The 21,740-nt window shown below is 37.8% G+C and overlaps 1 protein-coding gene across 1 annotated transcript in view; it reads left to right on the top strand.

Moving 5' to 3' along the window:
* The window catches only part of Cpd (carboxypeptidase D), a 65,031-nt gene that overhangs the window by 15,780 nt on the left and 27,511 nt on the right, over nucleotides 1–21,740 (top strand). Inside the window, exons 3-8 of the mRNA XM_051179958.1 lie at nucleotides 11,816–11,958; nucleotides 13,084–13,253; nucleotides 14,037–14,386; nucleotides 14,890–15,081; nucleotides 17,758–17,925; nucleotides 20,629–20,738. Of these exons, the coding sequence (XP_051035915.1) occupies nucleotides 11,816–11,958; nucleotides 13,084–13,253; nucleotides 14,037–14,386; nucleotides 14,890–15,081; nucleotides 17,758–17,925; nucleotides 20,629–20,738 (1,133 nt within the window). The remainder of the gene's footprint in view (nucleotides 1–11,815; nucleotides 11,959–13,083; nucleotides 13,254–14,036; nucleotides 14,387–14,889; nucleotides 15,082–17,757; nucleotides 17,926–20,628; nucleotides 20,739–21,740) is intronic.

A 21,740-nucleotide genomic window follows, 5' to 3' on the forward strand; every position in this document is an offset into this window, starting at 1 on the left:
ATCAATCATAATCTGAAAGTCTTAAATGGAAAATTCCAGACATAAGCAATTCATAAGCTTTAAATTATTCACTGCTCTTCATAGCAGGATGGAATCTTACATCATTCTGCTTGTATCTTGCCTGGGACATGATTTATCCCTTTGGTGAAGATATCCACACTGTGTATGCTACCTGCCCAATAGTCTCTGGTTTTCACAGTACTTTTCAAATATTGTAGTGCTCCAGTTCAAGTAATGTTCACATAGAATCCCAGCACTATATGACACACCTCACCTCTTCCCAAGAGAAATGAGTACATTCCAGTAAGACATTATGAGGAGACAACACATTCCTGTGACTTTCAGTATGGTATATTGTTATATTTGTTTTATCACTTGCTAATCTCTTATAGTACCTTACTTAAAAATTAAACAGATACTGTAAGAGAGCAACAACAACAACCTGTAAAATAAAACAAATACAATCTGCTAGGATGTTCCTTAAGCTTTGGAAGAGGAGGAAAGTTGTTTGTTTGGTTGATTGGTTTGTTTTTGTTTGGTTGTTTGGTTGGTTTTTCAAGGCAGGACTTCTTTGTGTATTCTTGGCTGCCCTGGAACTTACTTTGAAGACCAGGATAGCCTCAAACTTAGAGACCTGCCTGCCTCTTCAAGTGCCAGGATTAAAGGTGGGTGCCACCATGCCCAGATTAATAGTTGCTGTTTACATGGAAGCTTTAACTATGTTCTTTCTGTTAGCTTTCTGCTTGGGTAGAAGAGTAAACTGGAAGTGTCTTTCAATAAATTGACTGTATTGAAGTCTCTCTCATCTTTAAAGCCAGATTCTGTGCTAAAATCAGTAATAGGGACTTGTTCTGTAAAAGAAAGGATTGAGTATCTTAAAGCGTATGAAGATGAGTTGTGAGTAATGGCTTTGAGTAGATCATTTGATTAGAACCTTTAGTTACCTGTAGCAATCAATACTAGTACCAATAACAATTTGTTGTAGCACTGACAGATTATTCTAATAGTTACTTTGGAGGCTGGAGAGATTGCTCAGTGGTTAAGAGGACTGGCTATTCTTCCGAAGGACCTGGATTTGGTTCCCAGAGCTCACATGACAGCTCACATGTCTTTGTAACTCCAGTTCCAGGCATCGGACACCCTCCCCTGCCCTCTGTGGGTATCTGCATGCATGTGGTGCACATACAGATGAGCAGACACTTATATCTCACATGCATTTTAAAAATTTAACTTTCAAAACTAAATAAATAGTTGAAAACTAATAAGATAAGGGTCTGGGTAGATGGCTCGGAGGTTAAGGATATTGGCTGCTCTTCCAGAGGATCTGGGTTTCATTCTCAGCCCCCACATGGTGGCTCACACCTGTCTATAACTCCAGTTCCAAGGGATCTGATGCCCTCTTCCCTCTGTGGGTTTGATTGTTTTCACCATAAAAATCAATAAATTGTGAACTATTGCTTAATTTTTCAGTTTAGTGTGAACAAGTTGAAGGTCATTGGCTTGGATAGCTCCCTAAGAGATTAATTGATCATAGAAGCTTGCTTATTGGGGCTGGAGAGATGGCTCAGAGTTTAAGAGCACTGGCTGTTCTTCCAAAGGTCCTGAGTTCAATTCCCAGCAACCACATGGTGGCTCACAACCATCTGTAATGAGATCTGGTGCCCTATTCTGGCCTGCAAGCATAACACTGTATGCATAATAAATAAATCTAAAAAAAAAAGCTTGCTTATTTACAATTATTGTGAAGTCTGTCATTTCTCCTTTATATTGAGCCAAATTACATACTAGCCCAAAAAATAAGTTAATGTCTCAACTGATTTGGCAGTGACTACTGGTGGCAATGTCAGATCTGTTTATGGATCAGTATTGCTTCCTGTTACAGTGAAGGCTAGTTTTGTGTGAATTGGTACAAGCCAACTACTTATATTTTCCACAATTACTTATAAGGTTTTTGACATCTCCCATCATCTAGTATTAGGAAAACAAATGTTAAATTTACAGTAGATGTCATTTGATTCCTACTTGTAGTAACTCACAAAATTTTCTTAAATTTTTCATGTCAGACAGTATCTCCATTTGTTTCTTGATAATTTTAGAAGAAATTTCTAAATTATGAATTAAGCTGGTGACTTTTTGATTTTCTAAAGGTAGGATAGCTTTTGTACTGTTTTGCCTTGTGAAATGTTTGTTTTCTGTTCTTTTAACTGATAAGTCATGAGTTTTCAGAAAATGTAGATTAAGGGATGTATGGTAATTCATGAATTGCCGTCTGAAGGTAGTTCCTACAGGAAATGTGCTTTACTTTTATGAGATTTTATCAATAAAAAGATACTTTCTTTGACCTCTTAATTGTTCCTACATTTCCATCATGGCCAGAGAACACACTGGGCAGGATTTTGCTTCCTTAAACCTGTTTGCTTCATGACCCAGGATGTGGTGTGTCTGATGACTGTTTGAAAAGCATGTGTGCTCTGCTGCTATTGGGTGGGGACAGTATAAAGAACCTTTTAGACCTGGTTAGTTCCTAGTGCTGTGGATACTCTGTCCTGGGCTGACATCTGCCCTTTTGTTGTGTTGATTGCCAAGTCTGCAACTTCATCTGTGGATTGTGCATTTCTCTTCCTAGTTTTACCAGTTGTTGTTTCCTGCATTTTGAAGTCCTGTTTTAGATACTCATACAGTTAGGGTTATATTGTCTTAGTGAAGTGGCCCTTTTATCACTATATAATCTTATTCCTCACTCCTCTGAGTTAATGTATCTTACTTCATTTTTCGTTTCTCATTTCTTTCTCCCCTGTTCCCCTCCCTCCCTCTTTTCTCTTTTTTCCCCTCTTCTTTTCCTCCTCTTGCTCATCCTTATGGTGCTAGGAGTTTATCCTATGACCTTGCACATGCTAGTCAAGCTCTCTGCCAGTGACCTAATGCCCTAAGCCCTTCATTACTTCTTAAATGTATGTATCTACATGGGATCCTTTTTCCCCAGGGTTTTTTGTTTTGTTTTGTTTTCACTTTTAACTTATCTATCTATACCATATATATGAAGTGATCTAATTTCCAGCACTGAATGTTAATTCATTTTGACAGAGGCTATGGGTTTTATCAACTAAAAGAAATTGTCAAAGTGAATTAACCTCGGTTATGGGTGGTCAAGTGTTATTGTTGTTTTTGTTCTGTTTTATTTGTAACATTTAAATTGAATATATAATCACTGGTAGGTTTGGATTAGTTTTAATTGTTTTTCCTGTTATGCCTCTGGTTTTGGGAGCTTGGAGTAAAGCTATATTTTTATGTAGTTCAGGGTGGCTTTAAATTTATGATCCTCCTGCCTCAGCCTCCTGATTGCTGAGAAAGCAAACTAATTCTTTGTGTGTATGTCTACTAGAAACAACCTTGTGCATGCTAGGCAAGTGTTCTACCACTGAGTGACATCCCCAGCCCTTGGTTTTTAAAGACAGGGTCTCACTGTATGACCCTGACTGACCTCGAATTTGAGATCTTCCTGCCTCCATCTTCTGAGTGCGGGGATTACAGTGTGTGCCACCCCACCTGGCTAAAAAATAGTTTATATAGTTACCTGGATACTTACACCTACTGCTTTTCATTTGTTCTTTAAATTTGGGTGTTAGTTCTCTTTTATCTGAAGAATTTTCTGGTTAATTTATATTAAAGTCAGTTTGTTTACAGTAGATTCTCTGCTTTTCTTTTATTGGTTGTCCGTTCTGTCTTTCCTCCTGGAGGATATTTTTAATTGGATATAAAGCCCCAATTTATGGGCTACCAGGTGTTATTGGTGCTTTATTTATTTAGCACTTTGAAGTGTTTGCCTCATGCCACCTGGCCTCTGTAGTTTCTTTTGAGAAAGCCACAGTCATTTAAACATACCAGAATTCTTTCTGTCTGCTTTCAGGGAGTTTTTTTATTTGTGTTTGGTTTTTAGAAGTTTAGTAATAGATTTTTATTTTTTTGACCTTTGCCAAATTTGTGAAGTGTTTGCCCATTATTCTTTCAATTTCCTTTCCAGTGTGGCAGTTTCTCTTAGCTGCAACAGTGCTAAAGTCTCTTAAACACTGTCCATAAAACTCCCTCCTTCCTTCCTTCCTTCTCTCTTCTCCTTCCTTTTTCCTGTCCTTGTTTATTTTTATGGTCAATTTTTTTGTTTGCGTGTTCTAGTAGGAAATGGCCTAGTTAGATTCAGCTGTAAGTTCTGACCCACCTTAGGTGGAGTGTGATTCCAGTCTCAGTTCAATTTTCCAAAGCTTTGTGGTGCTGTCAAGATCTGTATTACTCTGTGTCACTCAAGCCAGTCTTGGAAATATTCTGTACTTCAGTTTTCAGAGGTTTGGGTGTGTTGTTTCAGATCAGACATGCACTTCTGGAGTGTTGTTCAGGAGCCAGGACTTGATAGATAACTTTAGGATACCCCTTTGGGAACATCCTTGTATTTGTAACATTTCCAAGTTTGGCTTCCCAGGTTTCCCAATATATATGATAAAAATATAAGTGAAAGATGTCCCTTCTTGGGAAAGGATGTGTAATATTATTAGTCATTAGGGAAATACAAATTAAAACCACAGTGAGATACCACTACCTATCTATATAGCTACATGTCCCCTAAGCATTTAAAATTGGCCATTTGCTTAAGAACTTACCTGCGTAATACAGAGTAATTGAATGTGTACCCATTAATGGTGGGATTGTGAAAAATGGTACAGCCAGTTTGGAAAACAGACTTTTTACATTGTTAAATGTAAAGTTACTTTATGATTTGTTTATGCCGTTTGAGGATATTTACCCAGAGGCTTGAAAACACTTCCATTGTAAGATCTATGTATAACATAAAAAAAAAAAAAAAAAAAGAAAGAAAGGAAAAAATAAAGAAAAAAGAAAAAGAAAAGAAAAAAATAAAGAAAAAGAAAAAGATCTATCTGCATGTAAGCATAAACACCAGAAGAGAGCATCAGATCCCTCTAAGGATGGTTGTGAACCGTCATGAGTTTGCTGGGAATTGAACTCAGGACCTCTGGGAGAGCAGCTGCCTCTTTTAACTGCTGAACCATTTCTCCAGCACCCAGTTGTTTTTTTTTTTTTTTTTTCCTTTTAAAAATCATGCACACCAAAAAAAAAAAAAAAAATCAAAGCTGGAAAATTCATCCATCACATGGAGACTGGATAGGCACATTGTACTATATTCACATAATATAATTTTTATACTAATATTTTTAGAGATATTTTATAGGTTTCAGGTAATGAAATCTATCGTTCTTTAATGATTTCACATTTTGCTATCATAATTAGAAAGGCTTTTGGAAGTATTCATATTGGCTTCTACCTTTGTTTATGACTTAATTTTTACATTAGATGCTATGTAGATTAATGCATTTATTTGATATGTTACATGATAAGGCTTTCATGCTTTCTGGGTAAATATATCCAAGCATATGAGAACATGTGGCTTAGTTACTTCTGAGTTTGTATGACCTTGCTTTATATTATATTTAATATTTGCAAATTAAATTGGGAAAATTTTATATCTTTACAAGTCTCCTAATACTCTTAAGATCTTCTATGTCCCTCAGTAAATTTTATGATATTGATATGTATCATACATTTTATTATAGTTAATCCTACTTTGTAGACCAGGCTGGTCTGGAACTCACAGAGATCCACCTGCCTCTACCTCCTGAGTGCTGGGATTAAAGGTATGCTCCACCAACGCCCGACTCCTTAATCCTCCAATTTTTGTTGTTATCCTTTGTTCTGATTATGATACAGACGCTTTTTAGTTATGTAGTTTTTGGTCTGATGTTGGTGTTTGAGTCCAGGGCCCATGCTTCACGTGCTTCTAACACTAAGCACCTTCAACCCCCAAATAGTATTATTGCTGTTTGTTGTGTCCATGCTGGCCTGAAATTCAGAGAGTCACTTGTCTCTGCCTCCCGAGTGCTTGGATTAAAGGTGTGTCACCACACTCAGTCCCAAAATAGTATATTTAAGTTATCCTTTTTTTATTTCAATATCACTTTACATGGTTTTATGTTTAACTTAAATATAATTTTACAAAGGGAAAATTGGGGCATGCTTGTAAAGATTTTGATTTTCTCTGTTTCACTAGGTTCTGCACTGTGAAGCTAATATTAATGTTATGCTTAGGTATATTGGTCATTGAAATCTCTCCTTGGTTCTAAAGGAGAGAAGATTTAGTTTTGTGTTGTTCATAGTGTTATTTGTTAAATAACCAATATTTAAAATGTATGATCTTTGGGACTAGAGATTACTTAAGACGTACTTTTAAATCTTTTATTTATTCATTTTTAATTTTTTTTTTTTTTTTTTTGAGACAGGGTCTCTCTGTAGCCTTGGAGGCTGTCCTGGAACTTGCTCAGTAGGCCAGGCTGGCCTTGAACTCACAGAGACCCACTTGCCTCTTCCTCCCAAGTTCTGGGATTAAAGGTGTGCACCATCACCACCTGGCTTTTATTTTTTTATAGATTTTATTTAACTTTATTGTATATATATGAGTGTTCTATCTGAATGGATCTAAGTGCTTTCCTGTGTGTACAGTGTCTATGGAAGTCAGAAAGGGGAGGCAGGTCCTTTGGAACTGGAGTTACTGCCCAATGAGCTGGGAACTGAACCTAGGTCCACTGAAAGAGCAATGAGTGCTCCTCTTAACAAACAAATCATCTCTCTAGCCCCAGATCTTATTGTTAATAGATGTCTGCCCTCTCCTGCTCACTCCTTGAGGATGTATTTGTGTGTTCCATTGCTTAGAACTGGCTACTTACAGTCCTATAAATGTTCATCTGAAACCGATTACATAATACTCTTGTAATATTCCATAAACTTGATTCTTCTTTCTTTAGTTAATATCTCACAAATTGCTACTGAAATAAAAATAAACAGCAGATAAAAGAATGCTAGGACTCAAGCTTGGTTACTTTCAGTGCTGTTATTATATTTTTATGGTCTGTTTCATTGCTCTCTGGCGTATTTATAATAAAGTAGTTATTAAATTTCATTTATACAAAAAGATGAATTCATATTAATATTACTCTCACATTGTGTTATTTTTGTGTGTTCTCCATTTTACTTCTCCAACAAGGCTAAACTTTGACTAGGAATATTTTCTTCATTTATTTTTTATAATGATCTTAGTTTAATCTCTTATTCATAGTTGCCATTGTATTGTCATCAGTAATGCTAAATGAAATAAGACAGTCATAAAGAAGGAGAATTCATGAGGAGGTAGCTGGAATCAAAATCTTAGAAAATAGAATGGTAGTTGCCAAGAGCCTAGGAGAGAAGAAAAAAAGAAAGTTGTTCACTGGGTGCAAGGTTTCAGTTTTGCAAGTTATAGAGATCTGTTGCACAACAACAAGAATATAGTTGTTATTCTCTGATAGATTGCTATTACAAGATACCTAAGGCTTAATAAAGAAAGTAGCTTATGTACTTCACATTTTTGGAGACTCTGATAGATAATCTTAATTATAATCTGCTTGTATTGAGAAACACCTAGGAGATTAGGAAAGCAAATTTTTGTGTATGTCTGGAAGGTATTTCCAGTATTGATTAGATTAGGAGATTTCTAACCAAATTAATGGATTCATAATCTGATGACATTATTAGAGGGTGGTAAGAAATTGGAGGTATAGGGCTTTGTTGGAGGGGGCAGGGCCTTGTTGAAGGAGGCAGGGTCTTCTTGGAGGAGGTAGGGCCTTGCTGGAGGAGGGAGAGTATTGCTGGAGGAGGCAGGGCCTTGAGGTGATGCCTTTCAGGACTCCACTTGTGCCTGTTCTTCTGTTCCCTATCAATACTTCCTGATCACCATGAAGTGAAGAGCCTCCATTGCCACCCCCACCCTCCTGATGTTCTATCCAAGCACCTGAGGCCACACAGCCCTGAACTGAACTTGAAACCATGAGGCCCTCAGACACTGTGGTCACAGTTATAGAGAAGTAACTAACACAGGCCGAAAGCTCCAGTCAAACAGATCTGTCAGTGGCCTCTGATGAGTGCCCTCTAGACTAGACTGAGAAGGCAAAAAATAAAAATAAAAAGATAACCAGATAAAAATAAAAAGATGATGGTTCTGCTTTGCAAGGACTCTTTTCAAAAATGAACTGGGATTCATCCAGAACCGTGTTAATCCCTCCCAAGGTCAGTGCCCCAGGGACCTTATTCCTTTTTATTAGACTTTACCTCTTGAAGACTCAGTCACTGTAACTTCACCACACTGTGCACTAAGCTTCCAGAACATGAGCTGTTGGTGTCAATTTTCTTTCAAACAACCACAGATCATTTCTTAAGAAAGTTCTGCTCATTCTAAAAGCCTTAAATTTAAATTTAAAAAAAAATTCTTTTTTTGGACATTTCTATCTAAGTCTTCTATTGCTACCAGAACTCAGATTTAGTCTGCTCCAAACCTAGATTGTCACACCCCTCCACCCACTCTGCCATACTCCTGTCCATAGCTCAGCTGTCAGACCTGAGGTCCTTTCTGATTCTCTTCTCTCCTTCACCTCCCACTTTTCAGCAGACCCTGTCAGTATTTCGTCTTACATCCTTCCCATCCATTTGCCACTACCTTTAGGTCAAATTACTTTTGACTTGAACCATTGTTAAAAGTGCCAAAATAGGCTTTTTATCTTCTCCATCCTCTTCTCTCTTGATTCTTCCCCTTTTCTCTCCCTATTCCTCTTTTCTGGACCATTGTGCCTTCCATTCCTGATGCCACTTTTCTGTTCAATACAAGCAAAACAGTCTTTTAATGCAGCCTCTGTTCCCCAGGCCCTTTAGACCCACTCCCTCTCCAGCCTGATCTCTCATGAATCCCCATGTTCCTGTTCATCTTGTAGCTTACTAGTCACTGTTCAACCAACATATCCCAGACCCTTCCCCACAGTTTTATATTTCCATTTCCACCAATTCTTCTGATTCTGTGAGACCCCTTTTCTGACTCAGTTACCTATCTTTCCCTTAAGATCTAACTATAAAAACTGTAGTAACAGAACACTTCCCAAGAAGCCTTGTAGGTCTCTCCTCAATCCTAAAATTGAAACTACCAGCATAGGCCCATAATCTCTCCATTGCTGGTTTTTTTAAAATAATGACAAAACATACATATTATAAAAGCAACCATTTTTTTTTTTTTTTGTAGGTGAATGTTTCCCTGACTGCCTGCCAACATGGAGATTTAAGATTCTTTATAAAAACTCTGCTGGTAGCTTAGGCTTGTTAATAGTTAACTCTTACACTTAAATTAACTCATATTTCTTATCTACATTCTGCCATGTGGCTTGGTACCTTTCCTCAGTGGGGCATGCCCATCTTGCTTTGCTGTATCTGCTGGCAACTCCTCTGACTCTGACCTTCTTTCTTTTTGCATTCTCGGTTTGGCTGTCCTGCCTATACTTTTTGCCTGACTACCAGTCAACCAGTGTTTTATTAAACCAATTTGAGTAACAAATCTTTACAATGTACAAAGGGAGTATTCCACAGCACATTTTAATAATTTTAGTTGTGCAGTTCATTGGCATTAAGTATATTCACATTGTTGGGTAGCTATCATGTAACCTCTATAATCATTCTTATATTTCTCTTTTATGGCTATAGTTGTCACCTCTAGATTGTGAACAAAGAATTAGCCCCTGCTGGGGATCTAACTGAGCCATGGTGTACTTGTCTATTCATGGAGGTCCCAGATTCATCTCCCAGCACCTCAAAATGATTTAAAAATAAAATAAATGTATGCTAACCTTAAAATTAATTTTAAAAACTTGTCCTTGTTTACAAGCATTTGATTAACATGGATGGATGGACATGAGTCTATTGATAGCTTTATGTATCCTGAGAGCAGATTGCATATGTCCAGTTTCCTTCTTTGTATTTCTTATTATAACTGGCTTTTATTGGCATTACAAACCTCTAATTCTTTTTAAAGTTCTTTTCTCAGTTTCTTTTATTAGGAGTTTTCTTTACCCTAAACCTAGCTTTTTGCTGCTAATATTTAGTCTGTAATTACGCTGGTGAAATGGAGCAGATTTTCTCAAAGCACATGATGCAGCCTCAGCAGGAATGAGCTAACACTTCAGACTTGTTTATTGTGTTGTCAGAATTGTGTCATGTATTGTGTTACTTGCTTTTCTTTACTGTAGGGTAAGTCCTGCTCTTTGATAGTAAACTACATAGTGACACTGACTTCTCTATAGACAAATTTCAAATTGTTTGTCTCTTCCAAGTGTTCTCTTGTCACCTTTCCTGTATAATCAGACTAGCATGCATTCTTGAACACCGTAGAGTCTGAGGGTTGGAAGTCCTTTGTGATCCTAATGCTCACATTTTGCAAATAAATATCATGTTAATAATGCCCAAGGTTCTCAGCCTGCAAGGGCAAGAAGAGCTGTCACTCAACGATAATTCTTGGTGCTGAGTGTATGAAAGGAACTGTGTCTTCCCCTTCTTGAGCACTGGAGGATCCTGTATTTATCATCTAAGACAGTATTTCTCAGTCTTCCTAATGCTGAGACCCTTTAATGCAGTTCCTCATGTGGTGATCCCCTACCATAAAATTACTTTTTGCTACTTTATTACTGTAATTTTGTTATGGTTATGAGACACAATGTAAATAAATACCTGATATGTAGGGTATCTGATATCCAACCCCTCCCACAGGTTAGAGGAAGATTAACTGTCAAAATGCACATTTGTATTGTGTGTTGCCAGGGGATGGAGACAAGCTCTCTGGGGACAGTTGAGAGAGGATGCCTGCTTTGCCTGGGACAAGTGCCTAGGAGGATTTTGATGAGTTCTAGGTATTGACTCAGCAAGCTTGAACTTTGATGTATCTTTCTCAGGGATAATGGAAATGACTAAGGTCAGGGCTGTTTCACATGCAAAAAAAGGTGGAAGGCTTCTTGTTCTGTACATATTTGCCTACACACATTGTAGAAGCAAGGTGAGCTTATAGAGAAGTTATGCCTCCCTCCTTCTCCACTCTACTCATCCTCTTAAAACAAGATGTGAGAAAATCAAGCAGCAGAAATGATATTGTAAAACGCTTTGTGCAGAATGAGTGTGTGGGCTTATGTAGGTGTAAAGTGGGGAGGGTGGGTGATTATTCTTTCAGTTCTGTCTCCCAGTGAGCACATTTTTAAAGAGTTTATTCTTTTATTTTTTTTTCCTAATTTATGTAACTGCACCACCCTAGATGGAGTATTTTTCTCTTTCCACCTTCTTGAGAAAGGGAATACAGCTAGAATAGTAGGTGCTTAATGATGTGTTAGCAGGAATGTCCTTCATAGCTTTAAGAGATTGTGACCTCTTTCTTCACCGTGTCATTGAATTTTAAATGATAATATCTTTGTGCCTGATCTCTCACATATGTAAAATGAGAAAGATAATAATACCTATGTTATACAACTGCTTGAAATATTGTGAATATACAAAACAGAGCTGGTCTGACACTGTAAGCAACTAAAACTGTTGTTATTAGCTGATTTAATCATAGATTAAATCATAGATGCTCATCCTACCAGTTAAATGTATTCCTCATGTGTGTATATATGCGTGTATGTGTTTGGGTGTGTGTGTGTGTGTGTGTGTGTGTGTGTGTGTGTGTAAGTAAGGAATTCCTTCCCATTGTATATAAACCTTCCTTCTTAGTTTATGTAATTGAAGAGCCTTCTTTCAATTTCAAACAACTTAATGGAAACAAAAATGTATACAAGGAAAAAAACTGGGTGATTTCTTCAGTCTTTGGAGGGTGGAACTCATTTCCTTTTGCAAACAAACCTGTTTTACCTTCACTTTGCAGGTGGTATGCAAGATTACAATTATGTGTGGGCCAACTGTTTTGAGATCACATTAGAACTGTCTTGTTGCAAGTACCCACCTGCTTCTCAGCTTCGACAAGAATGGGAGAATAATCGTGAGTCTTTGATCACATTGATTGAAAAGGTAAAAATTGCTGCCTAGAAGGTTGGGATTTAGAAATAATAGATTAAATATGGGAGAAATTTGAATGCACATGGATAACAATCTAAATAGGGCATTCTTTATCTTATGTGTTTTAAGATTGTAGATTATCTCTAGAAGTTATTAATTTATAATCTATTAGAGTATGCCAGGATCCACCTTTTCCATCCCCATGTCCAACCCTAGCTCCGTGCTACATGGAAGCTTCCTTTGTCACCCTTAAAACATTTTTACAAATGGAAATAATTAGCCAAGTTTGTATTGTGGTATAGCTCAGTAGTAGAAGGAGTGTTTGGCATGAATGAAGCTCCAATTTCAATTCCTGGTACCAAGAAAACCCTATAAATTTGAGCTAGCAGGTTGACAATGTAATTTTTTCATATTTGCTAGAGACCCTTTACCATTATATAAACTGTAGACATCAGTTTAATGTAATTATCAGAAAAACTCATGCAACTGTTTACTATGCCAGAAATCATAGTTAGGAGAGAAAATTAGAACCTTAGCTTCAAAGAGCAAGAACTTCAAAAGCACTTCAGGACTATGGAGATTTTTACAATTTAAATTTAAGAATTTAGTGATGGGGTTGTCAAGATGGCTCAGTGGTTAAGAGCAATGGCTGTTCTTGTAGAGGACCTAGGTTTGGTTCCCAGCATCAACATGATAGCTTACAACCAACTGTAATTTGAGTTAATTCAAGTTCCAAGGGATCCAACATCTTTTTCTGACCTCTATAGTGCATATACATACATGCAGGCCACCTCCCCACACACAAAATTTTTAAAAAATTCTTTAAAATAAAAAGAATTTTTACTTTAGTATTTGGTCTATATTTTGTTTCAACCTCAAGGGTTTAAGAAATAGTTTGGCTCCTGGACATGGTGGTGCACACCTTTAATCCCAGCACTCCAGAGGCAGTTGAAGGTGGATCTCTCTGAGTTTGAGGCCAGCCTGGTCTCTATAAAGAGTTCCAGGCCAGCCAGAGCTACATAATGAGATCCTGTCCCAAAAAGAAAAAGAAAAATTAGAAACTAATATAATAGTCATACTGTTTAAAAACTCTAGCACCAAGCTGATTGCTTCTGAGTTTTGATTTTTGTCTTCTAGGTCCACATTGGAATTAAAGGATTTGTTAAAGATTCAGTAACAGGAGCTGGGTTAGAGAATGCAACCATCTCAGTGGCTGGTATTAATCATAATATCACAACTGGAAGATTTGGTGATTTCCATAGATTACTCATTCCTGGAATTTACAATCTTACAGCAGTTTCAACTGGGTAAAAGTTTTAAACTATACTCTTAATTACAATAGCAAGCCTCTCTTTAGATGCAAGACAGAAGGACCGTCTAAATGCTACTCATCAGATGTGGCTTCTGTTCTTCCTTGTTTTCTGACATTTTTGGGCCTTTAATAATGAGATAGTATTATCGTGGAGTGTTTTGTCTCATAGTCCAACAGTGTGAAATATAATTGTAACCATGGGAGGAGGAACAATTGTAAAAGCCTCACAGGCTGTTGGGAGCACTGCCTTAGCTAACTGAATCTGAGTAGAAGCAGTCCAGGGCTCTGTAGATAGAATTTGAAGGCCTGTCTTTGCAGCTTTTTGATACTTTAAAACAGTGTTTTTTCACCTGTGCAAACTTTACTGCACATGCACTTCATGGAGATTTTATTGCTAACCTTTAATTCTGAGCTTTTGTAATGGGAGGAAAGTGGGAATGCTAGTCTGATACGGCATTGCAAAGATGTATAGCACCTGCCTTTGAACATCATGGAAGCAGTTAAATGGGGTAATTAGCTTGTCTGTCCCTTTGAATATCATAGCAACTTAAATTCTAGTGTGAGATACTTGGAAAGCTTTGTGAGAGAAATAACTCTTTAAAGACTTAATATCTCCTGTGGAATAACATCCTATTGGCTAAATGTATACAGTTGTCTTAGTTTTGAGTTTTGTTAGATCATTAAGTTTAGGAGTATGAAAAGAAGGTCATTGTGTTTTTGTAGTGCTAAAGCACTGTGTTTCTTAACTCCATGCCACCTCCATTTCTGATTTTTTAAGGTATATGCCATTGACTATTAATAATATAATGGTGAAAGAGGGACCAGCCACAGAGATGGATTTTTCCCTTCGACCAACTGTGACTTCAGTACTTCCTGATTCAACTGAGGCTGTAGCAACTCCTGCCACAGTTGCTGTCCCTAATATTCCTCCTGGAACATCACCCTCCCATCAGCCAATTCAGCCTAAAGACTTTCACCACCACCATTTCCCTGATATGGAAATCTTCTTGAGAAGATTTGCCAACGAATATCCTAATATCACTCATCTTTATTCGCTGGGAAAGTCAGTGGAGTCAAGAGAATTGTATGTGATGGAAATATCTGATAACCCAGGTGTCCATGAACCAGGTAATTGGATGGCCTAACACATGGTTTCTGTGGTCCCTCTCAAAACTAGTGTTGTGTCACTGTGCTTTGTTCAGAAATGTCATCTGTACAGTGTGTAACTTTAATTAAGAACACATAGTCAAAAAAGAACATAGACCTAAATGTTCCCAGAAGAGAAAACCCATTTGGTAATCTACATTTGTATGGTATTAGTGTGTTCATAGTTTGGTTTCATTCAGCTGTGTTCAGTTTGGCATGTAGCTATGCATATATGTGTATTAGAAAGACATCTCTCTCTCTCTCCATATATATATGATATGCAAATATATACTATGTGCCTGCTCAGACATATATTCTGGTAAGGAAGCTATAATATGTTTATGTAGATTTTTCTTGATGTTGGCTAATACATGTTTACTTAATATTTTGATTTATGATTTATATGTATATATAGTAGGGAGAAAAATAAACTTTATGTTAACTGAAGAGGAAAAAAAGTCTTCCATGTAATTATTTGTTTTCAGGGGAACCAGAATTTAAGTATATTGGAAATATGCATGGAAACGAAGTGGTTGGAAGAGAACTGCTATTAAATCTCATCGAATACCTTTGCAAGAACTTTGGAACAGACCCTGAAGTAACTGATTTGGTTCGCAGCACTAGAATTCACCTTATGCCATCCATGAATCCTGATGGGTATGAAAAGTCCCAGGAAGGTAAAGCAGAGCTGATTATTAAAGCCTAATCTGGTGATTGTTAGACAGAATACTCATTTGGGAATAGAGAAGACAGTGAACTTTTTATCTTTATGATTTGTGAGTGGCTTTAGCTTTTATTTACTTAGACAACAGGGCAGACTTTTCGTTATGTGATGAAGCATATGTTAAATAGTGTGTGTGTGTGTGTGTGTGTGTGTGTGTGGTATATGTATTTGAGTATGTGTGTGGAAGGCAGAGGTATCATGATGTTGGGTTCTTATTCAATTGCTATATTCCTTATTTTTGAGAACCTGAAATTGGATGCAGATCAACTTGCTGGTCAGTGATCTCCAGAGATCTGTTTAACTCCGCCCCCTAGTGCTGGAGTTGAAGATGCACATTTAGTGCCTAGCTTTTTAATGAGCATGCCCAGGGTCCTAACAGGTATTCTAGCTCTTAACCAACGTGTGAGGTTCTTGTTTGGTTTTGCATTTCTGTAGTGATTATTTGTCTTCATCAAGGTTCTCTAGAAGAACAGAACTGATAGAGATGTGTGTGTGTGTGTGTGTGTGTGTGTGTGTGTGTGTGTGTGTGTGTGTGTAACCATAAAAAGGGATTCGTGTTAGACTGACTTGTATGATTAGAAGTTCAACAATGACCATATATGTTGGAGAACCAGAGAACTTGATGGCTGTTAAGAACAAGAAGCTGGAAGCCTCAAAGCAAGTAACCAATGATTCATGATTCAGTCCAAGGCTGAAGCCCTGGCAGCTGCCTGGAGTCACTGATATGAGTCCCTGTTGAAAGGCTTGAAGTTCAAGCTAGAGTCTGAGGTCCATGGGTGACTGCAGCAGCAGCTGTGGGTACGCTTCTCAGGAAGAACGAAGCTGGCAGGTGCTAGCTGGCTTCCTCCATGTGTTTTGTTCTTTCTGGTTCCCCCAGCCAATTGGACAGTAGCACACATGTTCAGGGCTAGTCTTTTTCCATCATACCATTCCATGTATGTAAAACACCCTTGAAGGCACACCCCACAGTGTGCTTTACCAATCTGGTAGGAGTCTTGATCTAGTCAAGTTGACAAGCAATATTAACCATTATTTATTAAAAATAATGGAAGATTTTTATAAATTGTTTCATTTTTAACAGTTCTTATTAAAGTATTATATTTGTAGCCTTACTTTATCATTGGAAAAATCAAACCAAATAGAATTTGAAGCCAGCAGCTTCCGTACTCATCCATATTCCATGCCTGCTAAGTTACTGCTTTTTCTTTCCCTGCCTCCCCTGGGCAAGCCCATCTCTCCTGAGGCAATGCTAAATGGGCTGGGAGGACAGATTTACACAGGCCACCTTCTACAGAACCCTAAAAGAGTAAGAATCCATCTTTTCCAACCCATGGTTCCATACGGAACTTTAAAAAAAATTTTTTTTCCTTTTAAAGGTTTGATGATTTTCATCTAGAATGAGCTGACAGTGGATAGCTTAAAAGAGAAAATTAAATTTATTTATATATAGAAACATGATATTCATACAGGTATAAGTTTCAAAGGAAAACTAAGCAGTTGAGGTTTATATAAACCTAAGTTAGGGGCTTGGGTTTGGTTGAGTGGGGGGTGACAAGGGCTGTGGAAGGTTGAGGAGAGAATGTTCACAGTCAGCAAGGGTTGTTTTGTCAGGCAGATAAGTCTGCTAGGAGACAACTACCTGTGATCATCTCTGGCCCAGGTGTCAGACCCCAGTCTCTTCTATATAAGACAATGGTGGCACAAAGTGGGTGTCAGGTAGAAAAGCTTTTTCTTCTTCTTTTATAAAAGGACAGCTTTGCAGAGCTGTTCTGTCTTTACAGTCTCTCAGTAACCAACTTGAAGGATATCCAAGCCATATGTTTGGGTGTGAGCCTTCACTCTCCACAGCTGCACCTAGCTGTGCTCCCTGGGAATGGAATAGGCTCTGCAGAGTGGATGTGCGGACACAAGATGGAGAGCTCACACATGGCTCTCACATAGACAGGCTCAGGTTGATCTTAGTGTGCTCATGCTCCTTGCTGTTGCCAGCATCAAGACCCCCCCTCCCCAAACACACACACCTCTGACCCTTCTGAAAAGGAGAGCCAGGTCCCGATAGGGAGCCCTCAATTGGCTTTTCCTCACTTGTAGTTATTATTGTTATAATGACAGCAATTAGGGTCTGTTCATATTAAGAATCTACACAGTTAAGCTTGAGTTGAACCTTTTTCCTCTATTGGATTAAATATCCAACAATGTTCTCTACTTTTACCTTTTTGTGATCCTTTTAATGTCAGTACACCACAATTTCCTTTTTGTTGGTCTGATTTTTCATGATGAAGCCCCAACAACTCAAGGGGTTGCTTATGGCTGTGTGTTTATTATTAACAATTGAGCAATGCTTTTGTATCCTTTGTGTAATTTGGATTTTTTTCTCTCTCAATGGATAAGCAGAGATCAGATGCTAAAGAGTAATGACTTAACCTATTTGCTTTAAAGATCTAGAAGAGATTTTTTTTTTTTTTTTTTTTTTTAGAAATAGATAATGAAAAAAAAAAAGATACTTTTTACTCACAGTGGGATTTGGTAGTAATGGGCCTGATGTGCTTACACTCTAAGATAGCTGAAGTTGTATGTGGCATTAAAATGTAGTAAAACATATCTTAAATTTTAATTCTTTATCCTGCAGGAGACTCAGTAGGTGTAGTTGGCAGAAACAACAGTAACAACTTTGACCTAAACCGGAACTTCCCAGATCAGTTTGTTACAATCACAGATCCTACCCAACCAGAGACCATCGCTGTGATGAGCTGGATGAAGTCCTATCCATTTGTGCTGTCAGCCAATCTACATGGAGGTACGGCAGCTCTGTATGGCCTAAGTAGTTCTTGTTGAAAACATTTGAAAATCCTGCTGAAATTCTATCTGCTTATACTCCTAGGCTAGCTTCAGCTGAGTATTCTATTACTGATTCGGTGACAGAACAGTTAAAGCCTTTCCTCCTTACTCTTTAGGTCAGTGTCCTTCCTGGCTGTGCCCTCTGCACACACCCTTTCTATCTTTCCTTTGTTGTTGTTGTTATTGTTTTAGGCAGGTCCTCACCAAGGACCCAGGCAGATCTGGAGCTCACTGTGCAGACCATAGTGGCCTTGCCTTTCAAGGATCCTCCTCCTGCCTCTGCCTCCTTAGTGCTGGGATTCCAGGCAAACAGCAAGCCAAGCTTCCCTCATCTTCCACCTTTTCTCATTTTAATTTTAGTGTTATTTATTATTGTCTATGTATGGTGTATTATGTGTGTGTGTATACATGTGTGCATGGCATGGCATGTGTGTGGAGGTCAGAACACCTTTCAGAAGTTACTTCCTTCCTTCCACTGGATTTGAGGATTTAATTCAGGTTGTGGATTTGCCCAAAAGTGCTTTTCTGCCACTAAGCCATCTCCCCCTCTCTCTCCCTTCTTTCCCCTTCCTACCATCCTTCCTTCCATTTTCTTGCTCTTCTTTCTCTATCACATGCTCCCCTTTCTCTAATAGTTCTTCAAGTGTTTCATGTTTGTTGTACTGTTACATGCACTTTGTCATCATAAAAACAAAACACTAAATGTTCAGTCTTTTTCTCTCCTAAAGTCTTATAAACTCTTTTATCTAAATATAGGTTTTGACATTCTCTTATCTTCCACTTGTGCACTCTGTCTGTCTGTATGTCTGTCTGTGTGTGTTTGAGTTTGCACACATGCGTTTGTGCATATATATATATATATATATATATATATATATATACATACATACATACATACATACACACACATACACATATAGCTGCATAACTGCGTCATGATGACTTCATTCTTATTGAGTGTTTGGGACTATATGTCAATATGAGTCATGAGGAATGAGTCAGTTGAACAGAAAATGTCAGTATTAAGAAAAACATCATAGGTATGTATCTGAACTGGTAGAGTGCCTGCCTAGAGTAGCACCCTATAAACCTGTAATCCTAGCACTCAGGGAAGGGAAGCTGGAGGATCAGGAATTCAAGGTCATCCTCAGCTACATAGCTAGTTCAAGGCAGCCTGGTCTGCATGAGAACTTGTCTCAAAATAAAATATAATGTCCAGCTAGAATTATGTGAATAAGAGTACAAGTATCAGGCCAGAGAGATGGCCCAGCAGACATGGGCACATGCCAGGATTCATCCCATGAACCCACATAGTGGAAGGTATGAACCTACTCCAGGACATTGTCTTCTGACTTCCACACATGCATGTTGATGCAGTAGAAAGCATAAGGAGTGGACACAAGAGAGCAGGAAAGACACATGTAGCTCAAAGCTTTCCCTGAGACCCACCGTTACTATTTTCCTCTGTGTAAAGCATGGGAGCAGTCAAAGACCTTTTTGTGTATGAAAGCATCACTTTCTTTACCTTGAGTCAACGATATAACTCCAATGGAATAATTAAACTATAAAAAAAAATTGTAGAGTTTTTTTTTTGTGTGTGTGTGTGTGTGTGTGTGTGTGTGTGTGTGTGTGTGTGTGTGTGTGGATCAGGCTGGCTCTGTTATCTATAAGTTGCTTAACCTGTTTTAGATTCCATGTCCAAAATGAGGGATGACTTAATTGTACCTTAAGAGTCTGTTCTTATTTTAAAAATTCCAGAGCCTTTAAAATGTATTAATGAAAAAGTGTCAATGTTCACCCAGTTTTTATGACCTTGAATATCATCAAAGTACTTTACACAGTCACTAAAATCCAGTGTGAAGCTCCATAGCTCCATAATGGCTGTGGAATGTTCATTGAGCTGGGTAGACTTTGGGTCTGGTTAATTCACAATGTGATATTTTTTAATTGCAAGTTCTTTTACAACCTATTTGGTTAAGAGAGCCTTTAGATTTTGTGCATGGGTATCATTTTCCCACTTTCCCACTTGCTCACTTTGATTTTCGCTGGGGAAAGTAGTGGAACTTTTTGTTGTTGTTGTCTTTCTTTTTCTTTTTAATAGGTTTGATGATTGGTGCCAAGGCCTTATGCATGCTAGACAAGCCCTCTGTCATGGAGCCACATCCCTCATCTTTATGTTTCCTTTATATTAAGATAATTGGCCTTGACAAACTTCATGGATCTTCCTTCTGTGTTACTTTTTCTATTGTGATAAGGCACCCTGACAAACTCTACCTAAGGGAGAAAGGATTTACCGCAGCTCACAGTTCCAGGGTACAGTCCATCCTGGCAGGGCAGAAGTTTGAGGCAAACTTTCATTTACAAAGTGGAACATGGTTAGTGCTTGAGCTCAGCTAGCTTCCTGGGCAGTAGACCCCAGGGAGTAGTGCTACTTTTGAGTGGCTCTTCCTGGTATAATCAACATAATCTAGATAATCCTTGAAGACTAACCTAGTCTAAATAATACTTCACAGGTGTGTCAGAAGGCTTGCCTCTTTGTTGGTTCCATGTCTTGTCAAAGTTATACAACACCATCCAGTTCTGACTGTACTGTGAAAAGCTTGTTTTGTGTTACTGATCCATTTAAAACAGTTAATGGTGCATTTTTCTGTTTCCCTTATAGGTTCTTTGGTGGTTAACTATCCTTTTGATGATAATGAACAAGGAGTTGCTACATACAGTAAATCACCAGATGATGCTGTGTTTCAACAAATAGCACTTTCTTATTCCAAGGTATGTTTGTGTTTGAACAGCAGATGCTAGAGAGTTAATTCAGTAAAAAACCGCCTTAAAATGAAGCATTCATTTAGGCTGTGGTGGCACACACCTTTAATCCCAGCTCTTGGGAGGCAGAGACAGGTGGATCTCTATGAGTTCCAGGCCGGCCTGGTCTACAGAGCAAGTTCCAGGATAGCCAAACCTAGACACACACACACACACACACACACACACACACACACACACACACAGAGAGAGAGAGAGAGAGAGAGAGAGAAATAGAGAGAAAATCAAAATGATAATGATAATAATAATAATAATAAACTTTAAAAAATGTATTTAGGTCAAGTACTCTTACAGCTATGACTCTTTGCTTTTTTTTTTTTTTTCCTTTCCTCTTTTTCCTATTTCTCATCTCACTTTTGATCATTTATATCTCTTTCTCCATTAGCTTTTAAACTCAAGTAATGTACTTTCATCTATGGTTTTTTGTTTTTTGTCTCCTTTTTATTTATTCTTTGTGTCTCTCACATCATGTATCTCCATCCCATTAATTTTCCTGTCCCTTTATATATACCCTGTGCCCTTGCAACCTTCCCAACAAAATAAAATAAAATTTAAGAGAAAAAAAAAGAGAAAAGGAAAAAAAAATCAATCTTGTCATGGAAATTGTACTGTGATACAGTGAGCCATGAAGTAAATCATTTTATCCATATCTTTTCTTGCAAGTGTTTATTCATCTATGGTTTTTAACTTAGTACCTGAAACATAAATGATACTAGAATACTTCATTTGATGCATATTTATTTTATAAGCCCAGTAAAGTATGCTAAAGCAGAAGAATTGATGAATTACATTTCTACAACTAAATTTTGTTTTCAGAAGTTAAATTTTATTGCCATATAGCCACAACCATACTTTACAAATAGTCTGTGGTTGTTTTCTCTTTGAACATTTGAAAACATGTCAGTCTAATTACCAGACTCAGTAGATGAAAGGAGTTGAATACTTGTAACA

The sequence above is a fragment of the Phodopus roborovskii genome, unplaced genomic scaffold (genome assembly GCF_943737965.1).
Source record: "Phodopus roborovskii unplaced genomic scaffold, PHOROB, whole genome shotgun sequence".
In the NCBI taxonomy this organism is placed as follows: domain Eukaryota; kingdom Metazoa; phylum Chordata; class Mammalia; order Rodentia; family Cricetidae; genus Phodopus; species Phodopus roborovskii.